Consider the following 10,364-nt stretch of genomic DNA (forward strand, 5'->3'; position numbering starts at 1 on the left):
CTGCTGCTCTGCCCCAGGGCTGCCCCACTCAGCACCCTGCACAGGGGGCCAGGGCAGGCAGATGCCTGGGTCTGAGGTGGAACAGCTCTTGGTGGGTTTGGGGAGAAGCTGGAGCTACCTCCTGTGAGCCAGAACTGCTCCTGCATTTGGGGAGGGGGCTGGGACACCACTCCAGACCCTCCCAGGTACTCCAGACCCAGCAAATGGGGGACTCAAGGTGGACGTGAGGCTGAGGGGCACCCAAGAATGCCCTGGAGCAGGGCGGGGGGGGGGCCTGCTGGCCTCTAGGGGGCCTGGGGCACTCCATGTCCACACCTGGGAGGCTGGGCAGATGAGGGACCTGGAGCCCCCATGCCCCAGGAAGTCTGACCTTGACTGTGTATCCCTCCCTCACCCGCCCTGTAGTGTCTCTAGAACAGAGGCTACCCCGTGGACCTTCCACCACCTCCAGCAAGCCTTTCCCAGTTCAGCCTGTGGCACACAGAGTTCTGGGGCAATAAAAGTGTCTTTGCAAAGTGGGCCATGCCTCACCCTCTGGGTTTCAGACTGGCATGTGTGTGTGCTGTGCTGTTCCCACAAGGGGGCGCCACTACCCTACACAGGAACCTGGGTCCTGTGGGAGGCCCTGCCTGGGGCCGCTTGTCTCTCCAACAGGCATTGCACCTGTCCACCCTCTGCCCCCAACTCCACCAGTGCACCCTACAAGCCTGGGTGTGTCAGGGATGCCAGCCACAGAGCAAATGCCCAGAAGATCCCCACCTTCAAAGCCAAAGGCCTCCTGGCCTGGGTTTCCAGGTTGCAGCCCAGTGGTGGGGTGGGCAGTATTCATGCTAAGACAAAGCCTGTAACTGCCTGGTCACCCTGACAGGGCCCTCATGGGGGCTCTTGACCCCCACTTCCCAGTCCCAATCCAGGTCACAGCCAACAGCTGGGGCGGCTGATGCTGAGGGGATGGAGACAGCAAAATGACACGGAGCACAAGAAAAGTGACTGCTTTAATACATTAGGCAAAATTTTACATAAAATCAGGAATCCATGATCTGTCCCCTGCTCCAACGGGTAAAAACAATGCAAGACTCGTCACAAGCTGTGTGCAATCAGGCCCCAACGTGAAGACAGCACGGGTGTGCTCCAGCCTCAGGTACTGCGCTACTTCCCATTCTCTGCACTGAACATGCGCTCCTGGAAACAAGCATGGGATGAGAGCCACATGGTCGGCCCTGCGTGCAGAGGCCTGGGACAGGCCTCGGGACTGCACCACAAGTGGTCATCACACAGGCCAGAGAGGAGCCAGGACCCACTGAGTTCCAGGAACACCACTGGGCTCCAAGTGCCCTGTCCCAGGCAGGCCCCTCGCTGGGCAGCACAGAAACAAGGCCTGTGGCTGCCCACACAGAGCACTCACCGTCAGCATCCGCTCCAGCTTCACGGCATCGGCAGCAAACTTTCGGATCCCGTCGGAGAGCTTTTCCACGGCCATCTGGTCCTCGTTGTGCAGCCAGCGGAAGGCCTTCTCATCCAGGTGGATCTTCTCCAGGTCACTGGCCTGGGCTGAGGGAGATGTGCACCACTGCCAACCACGCCCACCCCAACCCCCCAGGCTCAGAGCTGTCCCTGGGCCTTTGTGCCTGGCATCTCCCACCAGGGCCAGCCTTTAGCCCCACAAGACTCATGTTGGAGGTGGGACTTGGGCCTGGAGCAACACAGCCAATGATCTGAGCAAGATGCATTAGGAGAACCAAGCCCTCTGCCCAGCCTCCCCTGTCTCCTGAGCAAGCTTGCCCCTTGGATGGCAGGATCCTCAGTATCACCCCAGGGGGCAGGGTGGCAGGGCTATGCCAGCCTCACCTACGCAGTGACCAAAGCCAGGCACCAGGCCTTACCCGCTGTAGCTGAGAGCACAGGTGCCAGCTTGGCGTTGTCCTTGAGCAGCTCCCCCAGGAGCTTGGGCGAGATGGTGAGGAAGTCGCAGCCCGCCAGTGCCTTGATCTGGCCTGTGTTGCGGAAGGAGGCGCCCATGACAATGGTCTTATAGCCAAACTTCTTGTAGTAGTTGTAGATTTTGGTGACGCTCTTCACCCCTGGAAGGAAAGCAAGCCGTGTCCAAGATGGTGCAGGCAGAGCTGCCCACCATGCCCACTCTCCCAGCGCCCCCCACTGCAAGACCCTAAGCCGCCATCCCAGCCTGACCCCACACCAACCCTGCGCCTCTGCATGACCCCGCACTAACCCCATGCCTCCAGCTCGGCTCTGATGCCGGCAGATCCCACTTGGGGAAGTGGCATGCCTCATCAGAGGCTCTTCCTGCCTCTGAGCTGCACCCCTTACTCCGTTACCTCAAAGGGCAGCTCACCAGGGTCCTCCAGGGGCTCGTATGACTTCCTGCCCGTGTTTGCCACGTGCCAATCAAGGATGCGCCCCACGAAGGGGGAGATGAGTGTCACGCCCGCCTCGGCGCAGGCCACGGCCTGGGCGAAGGAGAAGAGCAGCGTCATGTTGCAGTGGATGCCATGCTGCTCCTCGAGCTCCCTGCAGGGACAGGCACGTGAGCACAGCCAGGGGCACCCACCCTGGGCCAAAGGCTGCTCCGACACTTGCTCTGTTAACCCACAAAGGTGCTCATGATTTCTTAACTGAAACGGCAGGAACAGGGTCATCCTGTTGTTAAGAAAAAATCTGGAACTCTCAGCAGGGCTTTATCTGGGTAGTGGGCTGCAAGTGAGTGGAATTTTGTCATACCCACGTCACACATCAGGGACAAAGGCAAGAGCCGTCCTGAGTGCCACACACCTGGGACTGCCCAGAAGCGCCTGGTTCTCACCTCATCACAGAACTCGCCGGGCTCGGCTCCCTGGCTTAAATCATGGAGTCATCTGACCACAGTCCCATCCCTGTCCTGTGCCACCCTAGCCATTCCTGGGGCCACTGGCAGCGAGCCCATGATGCACTGGCCTCTCCTGAAAGGAGCCCCTTGGCCACACTGGGCTCCCTGCCTGATGCCCAGCCCAGTCCACTGTGGACGTCCTAGGGTTGATCCCCACGGACAGAGCAGTGCCCACACTCTGCCATGTGGCCAGAGCATGGGCTGCCACAGCCAAACCTCCCCTCAGGCCCCTCCAGCCACAAGTTTCCTCCCCAGGGGCCAGCTTCAGAGGTGCCTCTGCCACGGGGCCACACGGGTGTTCAAGTGCAGCTGCAGAGCTGACACCATACTAGGGGACCGTGGATAGCACTGCTGAGGTGGAAAACAGTCTGCAGCAGCCCCACTGGCCAAGCACCGCACTACTGCGTCACACAGCAACTCACTCCTACGCACACACCCACAAGAAACGAAAACATACAGCCATAAGAAAGAATGCAGCATCGACACGTGCAACCACACGGGTGAACCTTGAACACATGAAGCTCAGTGAAAGAAGCCAGACACAAAAAGCCACATACTATAATTCCCTTTACGTGAGGTGTCCAGGACAGGCCAGTCCACACAGTCAGCAGATCAGTGGCTGCAGGCAGGGTGTGGCAGTAGGACATGCTAACACGCTAACACACGCACACGCACACAAAACACCTCAGTGACACAAGTTACTCAAGCATAGCTAGTGCTGGCCACTTCTGGGTGAGAACATCAGAGGAATTTTACTTTGTTTTTTATATTTTCTATTTCTTCTGTCTCGGCATGTATTTTATATAACAATAGTTTACTTTTTAAAAAACCATGTAAATTTAGGCCAGCATTGATCAGGACAGAGGACTGAGAGACAAGACCTGCAGGTGTTAACTGGAGGCTTTCCTTTCTGCTGCATGGGCTAGGATGGCACTTCCTGGGAAAGCCTCTGTAGCCAAAGGCCAGCAAGCAGAGGCAGGCCCTGGAGCAGAGGATAGACCTGGCAGCGGCCGAGCTGTAGGCTGCTATCCCCCTGTCTGACCATCCCCAGGACAAGAGGGTCAAAGTCATCTGATGCCTTGCGGACCCTGCTCCCAGAACAAGGCAGAATCTCTGACAGCTCCCTCCTCGTGGGGGACACTTACTTTCCAGCCTGGATTCCTTCCCAGGTTGATGATAACTTTATAAGAATTCTGTCCTTGCTGATTCCAGCTTCCTTGTACAGCTCAATGAGGCGCCTGGCTCGTGCCACCATTGCATCCTTATCAAAGGAGAGCCTGTGAAAGCAAGGGAGCACATTCCCCTCAGCGACACCCCTCACATCAGCAGGACACCCGCCAAGGAAGAGCATGTTGGTTGTGGGGTGCCTGGCTGAGTCAGGTTGAGCACCGTAAGCAAGGACCCCAATCCCCCCCCGCCACCGTGCCCTAGCTTGAGGTGTGCAGAATGACTCGGGAGCAATTCAGAACCCAACCTCACAACCATAGTTCCTTAGCACGATCCATAGGCTGGGATTTTTATACAAAAACACAAGCTGGAGATCAGCAGCGAAACAGGGAGCTCCAAGTCATCAGTACCGACTGTGGGAGAGTTCGGAGAGGAAGGAACCTCATCCCAGGCACTCTTCACACCCCCACGGAAACCAGGGGCGGGACACCTGCTCATGCTGCCTCTCTGCTGTGGGAGGAAGCATCCCTACCTCGCATCCACTTCCGTGGACACACGGCCAGGAATCTTCTTCAGTATTTCTGCTCCGAACAGCACAAAAAGTTTGTCAATAGCATTTTTAATCTGGTCCTCTTGTGACCTGAGATTCAAAGGAAGAAAAACTAGGTTAGAAGTTTGTGAGGATTATTTTTTTCTATTTTGGCAGCTGGTGGGTACAGGGATCGAACCCTGGGCGTTGGTGTTATCAGCACCAGCTCTAACCAACGGAGCTGACCAACCAGCCCCTCCTGAGGTTTAAGTGCACAACATTCTTTTTTTTTTTTTTTTAACTTATTTGTCAGTTTTATTTTTATTATTTACATATTTATTTTTATTGGAACACAGTTGATTGTACATATCTGTGGAGTACAGCCGTGAATACCAATGCCTGTGTGCAATATGTGATGCTCAAATCTGGATAATTAGTATATTCAACATTACAAAATCTCATCAATTTTTGTGGCCCTTTATCCTCCTTTTTTTTTTTTTTTTTTTCCGTGACCGGCGCTCAGCCAGGGAGTGCACCACTCATCCTTATATAGGATCTGAACCCGCGGCGGCGGGAGCGTCGCCGCGCTGCTAGCGCAGCACGCAACCGAGTGCGCCACGGGCTCAGCCCCTTTTATCCTCCTTTATCCCTCTTCCTCTCCCACTAAGTGCACAAGAGCCTATAAAAGAAATTACTCCTTTGCTAAATTTCCTCTCCCTATGTTTTTTTCTTTGAAAACATTTCATTGTGTTGAAATACAAGCTTTGCATCTTAACCATTTTTCTATGTGTAGTGGCATTTAAGTTCATTCAGCGTAGTGGCATTAAGTACACACACGATGCTGTGCAACCATCCACCTCCAGAACTCTTTTTGTCATCCCAAACTGGATGCCTCTATCTTTTGGCACTTGCAAAAAATTATCTTTCAATCTCTTTGAAGTTGCCTGGGCAGGTCACAGGTGAAGTGCATGATGCTGTTCCAAAATGAACCCCTATTCGAAGGCCCTCACCAGTCCACTGCAGCCAAAGCTCGCGGGTATAACTCATGGTTGGCCAGATGCAGGAGTAGGCCCCATCTGGTGTCACCCACCCAGCAAAGGCACCACCATCATCTAATTCCAGGAGCGCTGAGGCCTCGCTGATGACACGGGGGGTGCACCACCACCACAACAGGAGGAAAAGGGAAGCTAGCTAAAATGGGGGAGGGTGTGCACAGGGCACAGCAGGAGCCAGATGCAGTGTCCAGAGTGCCTATCACCATAGTCATAGACCTGACCGAAGTAGGCAACAGGAAGGGGCACGCTCCACATGGGCCCACACTGCCTGCTGCCTCCTCAGCTGTGCACTGTCACCCTGAAGAGAATTTAAAATGACAGCTAGTAAATGCACATCCAAGGACATGAAGAGTAGGTGTGTTGCCTGGGTGAGGGAGCGGGAACCTGCTGCAGAAGGTGCCAGAATCCAGTGACAGCTGCATCACTGCATAAATCTACCAAAACCCACTGGACTGAGCACTGAGATGGTGAATTTTACTCCAATAAAGCCATTAAAAAAAATAGTGAAATGACAGAAGGCAGACCAATGGTTGCCAGAGCTGGGGAGACTGATTACAAAAGGGGAGGAGGAACTTGTGGGGTGCTGCAAATGTTCTGCGTCTTGACTGGGGGGGTGTTTATAAGGATGTACACATTGACAAGACTCTCTGAACTACACATACAATGGGTGCAGTGTACTCCGTGCAAACACCACTTTCTTAAACAAAAAGGACAGCTTTCCTTCCTTGAGTTCAAGACATTTGAGAACTAAATTTCAGTTAGGGAGGGAAACAAGGCAAGCAGATGAGCACAGGAGCCTGGTTGGGACCCCCAGGCTGCGGGCACTCACCCATCCAGCTTCCTGCCGTAGGCGATGGCCTCCTCCACCAGCTCCTGGTAGGCGGGCATCTGTGCCGCAGCCAGGATCAGAGATGGGTTGGTGGTGGCGTCCTGGGGCTTGAACTCATCGATGGCTGGGGAAGTAATTTTTGAAAGCAGGAAGTAAGTGCGGTGCTTGCCTCCACCAGACATCCATGGGCCCCTGTAAGCCCCAAGGACATCAGCAGAGCTGACAGTGTTTCCAAAGTAGGGTGCAGCCACACCCCCTCACACCTCCATGGCAGAAGGTTGGCCAAGAGGAGGCCGTTTGCACAATGACAAAACACCAACCAAGGCTACATGCCTAAAGATCACATATGCCCCTGCAAGAGCTGAATGACAGAGAACACAGGCTTCCTGCAGCCAAACCGCCACAAGAGGCGCTGGTTCCAAGTCAGTGACAGTGACTGCTTGCTGCTTCTTTAAACTTCTCCAGTAGCCGACCCAGGAATTCCAAGAAGCCAGCGGGGCTGAACCTGCGTCTCGCTGACCAGGCTGTCCACATGGAAGGGGGATGTGAAGGGCTGGCAAACAGGCACAACATTCATCAAACTGCCCATCGTTTCAGATCAGTGGTTCAGTAAGTTATCTGGCAAATTAGTATTTTCAAATGTATTTTGATGACAGAACTATAGAGATAGAGAACCCATCAGGGGTTGCCGGGGCATGGCGGCCCTCAGGAGCACAGGGGGCTGTGACAGGGACCACTCTGCATCCTGACTGTTGTGGTGGTTACACGATCTACACGTTACGAAACTGCCATATAGACCCTCCACCCCAATGCCACCTGGAAAGGGGGGAGCCCTGAGCAGGTCTGCAGTCTGCAACAGTACAAGTGCCCACTTCCTGGTTTGGACACCATGCCATGGTCACGTAAGATGTCACCACTGGGGGACGCCGGGTGAAGGGTTCATGGGACTGTATGGGCTAATTTTGTAACTTCTGTGAGTCCATAATTATTTCAAAATAACAAGTTAAGAAAAAGTGCTCTGGCATGGTGCTGGTATGCGAGTGCCAGAGTCCACTGAAAACAGCGCATCTCATTGTATAATATCACCCCTTGATAAAGCTGGCTTTCGGTAAACTGCTTCCACCACAATTAAAAACAAAACCAAGACCCATCAAGTTCAACAGATGGGGGTCAGGCTCCAGGGACCCTAAAACTGAACATGAAATGGAGGGGGGTATTGTTCTGGGAAGAGCATCCACAGCTTCGATTACATTTTCAAAAAGGCCTGCGACCCCTGCCCCCCACGGAGTTAAGAACTTTCACTTCACAGGGCCCGTGGCTCACTCGGGAGAGCGTGGTACTGACAACACCAAGTCCAGGGTTAAGATCCCCTTACCGCTCATCTTTAAAAAAATAAAAAAGAACTTTCACTTCACAAAATATAGATCATAAACCTGATGCACTATTTACAACTACACAACATTTATGAATATAAACTATTCACAAATGCGTTTTTAATAAAATTAATATTCATTAAGAAAATAAAAATGTCAGCAGTTGGGTTTAGAGACTTCTTTAAAAAGAAAAAAAAAGGCACAAAAAGCACTGCCCAGGTCCCTTCCTGGTACCGGCCTTGGGAAAACCCAGGTTATGGGCCTCACATTGCCAGAAGGTGTAGTGGAGGTGACATCAGCACCATCTGCTCTTGCTGGTGGGCAGCCAGCAGGGAACACCGCGGACAAGGGCTCTGTCCACTAAGCGAACATTGCAAATTTTTCTGAGCGCTAAGAAGGGAAAGAGCCGAGGAGCAGAAACACGTACAGCCACTTTCCCAACACTCTCTTATAGTTGTCTTTCCAAAAAGGTCTGGACTGCAAGGGGCAGGGTGAGAAGGACCTCACAGCCCCAGCTCGGGATGCCCACAGCACGGAGGGCTTCCACAGGCCCGGGGTCTTGTCCGAGGGGGCGGCGCACGCTGCCAGTGTGCCAGGCCAGCGGCCAAACGTGCCTCGTCACCCTCCTAGGCTCTGCTAGATCAACAATGCCCTTACTCAGTTACCCAAGAGGAACGAAAGCCTGTTTCTCAAGTCACCGTGAGAAAGCAGAAAAGAGGAAGCGACTTCCGCATTAGGTGCCCGCAGCACCCATATCCACGGGGCACTTCATGATTTTCCGGAAAGTCTAGTTTGTTCCCAGCAAAGCATAGAGACGAGGCTCGTCTGCTCTGCACTGCAAAGGACAGAAGAGCTAAGAATAAACAGTATAACCCTCCTTTCCTTCCCTGTATTTTCCGAGCTCTCTCCTACCCACACCTCAAGCCCAGGACAGTCTAAAGTAACTGCCCTTCGCTTTGGCTTTTACCCACCGGCTCAGAGGCCGGCTGGTGGCTGTCCAGTCCGGCCGGGACCCTGCCACAAACGGTCGCTGGCTAGCGGCGGCCGTGCCACTGGGCGACAGGAGGAGCGCGTGTGCCACAGGTGTGCAGAGCAGGTAGTGCCGTTCCCAGTCCCTGGGCTCTGCGGACAAAGGCTGGCCCGGCACTAGCTCAGGCCCTGCCCCGCTGTCATCGCCCGCGGGCAGGACCGCACCGTGCAGCGCCGCCGGCCGCGCCGCGGTCTCGCCGCCACTCCACGCGCCTGGGGCGCAGCGGACCCCGGCCCCGCTGCCCTCCCCTCACCTCTGACCCCGGCCCCGCTGCCCTCCCCTCACCTCTGACCCAGGCCCCGCAGGCCTCCCCTCTCACCTCTGACCCCTGCCCCGCAGGCCTCCCCTCACCTCTGACCCAGGCTCCGCAGGCCTCCCCTCTCACCTCTGACCCCTGCCCCGCAGGCCTCCCCTCACCTCTGACCCCGGCCCCGCTGCCCTCCCCTCACCTCTGACCCAGGCCCCGCAGGCCTCCCCTCACCTCTGACCCAGGCCCCGCAGGCCTCCCCTCTCACCTCTGACCCCGGCCCCGCTGCCCTCCCCTCACCTCCGACCCAGGCCCCGCAGGCCTCCCCTCTCACCGCTGACCCCGGCCCCACAATCGACCCCCCTCGCCCCCGGCCCCGGCCGCGCCACAGGGTCCGCGTCCCGGAATTGGGGGCGCCGGCGGAAGGCGCGTGTGCCCGGGCCGCGCGCCCGCCTCACCGTGGAAGTCGCCCGTGTCGGCCACCACGGTGGTGAGCTGCTTGAGCTGGTCCAGCGTGGACTCCATCCTCTGGCGCTTCACGGGGGAGCCGGACATGGCGAGGCCCGGGCGGCGGCGGCAGCGGCAGCGGCAGCGGCGGCAGCGGCGGCCCACAATGCCCCGCGGGCGCTGGCCAATCGGAGAGCGGCGCGGGAGAGCGCGGCCCCGGGCCCCTCCGCGCCGGGACGAGACCCCGCCCCTGGAGACGAAGCCCCGCCCCAAGACAAGACCACTTCCCGGAGGCGAAGTCCCGCCCCAAGATAAGGCCACGCCCCCGGAGACGAAGCCCAGCTTGGGCCGGGCGCAGCCGCGCGGGGATCATGGCGCGGGTTATGGCAGGTGGAATCTCCCCGAGTACGGCGCAGCCCTGGCAGGAGGGTCCCAAGCGCGATCGCCCGTTAGAACGACGAGGAGAAGGCGAGCGGGTGGCCTGATCCCGAGGCCGCGCCCTGGGCTGCAGCCCCCCGCCTGCACACAGAGTCCCCAGACGCTCCCGGGACACACCTGGGAGCGGCGCCGTCTAGGAGCGGTGCTGCCCGCAGCCGTGCGCCCCCTGCCCGCGATGCCACCCCAGTGGCTCCTGGGAAGGGACCGCTGAGGGTGCGAGAGGCAGGGAGCGGGTGGCTGTGGTTTTGTTTTCTCTGCACAGAGGCAGAGCCATGAGGACTGGTCTGTGCTTCCTTGTCTGGAATCCGCTTCTGGGAATCGGTCTCCAATAAGCAGCACCACGTTCAGAAGGGGTCCAGAGGGCT

At 56.6% G+C, this 10,364-nt stretch overlaps 1 protein-coding gene across 1 annotated transcript; it reads right to left on the reverse strand.

Moving 5' to 3' along the window:
• Window positions 1–976: 976 nt before the first annotated feature.
• Window positions 977–9,721, reverse strand: TALDO1 (transaldolase 1). Its single transcript, XM_063094036.1, has 8 exons — window positions 9,573–9,721; window positions 6,465–6,588; window positions 4,584–4,691; window positions 4,030–4,161; window positions 2,354–2,529; window positions 1,884–2,081; window positions 1,406–1,551; window positions 977–1,182 (listed from the first exon to the last, which is right to left on the reverse strand). Exons 1-8 carry the CDS (start codon window positions 9,667–9,669, stop codon window positions 1,150–1,152), a joined length of 1,014 nt encoding a protein of 337 aa, XP_062950106.1. The 5' UTR covers window positions 9,670–9,721; the 3' UTR covers window positions 977–1,149.
• Window positions 9,722–10,364: the final 643 nt, after the last annotated feature.

This window comes from Cynocephalus volans, chromosome 4 (assembly GCF_027409185.1).
Source record: "Cynocephalus volans isolate mCynVol1 chromosome 4, mCynVol1.pri, whole genome shotgun sequence".
Lineage (NCBI taxonomy): Eukaryota > Metazoa > Chordata > Mammalia > Dermoptera > Cynocephalidae > Cynocephalus > Cynocephalus volans.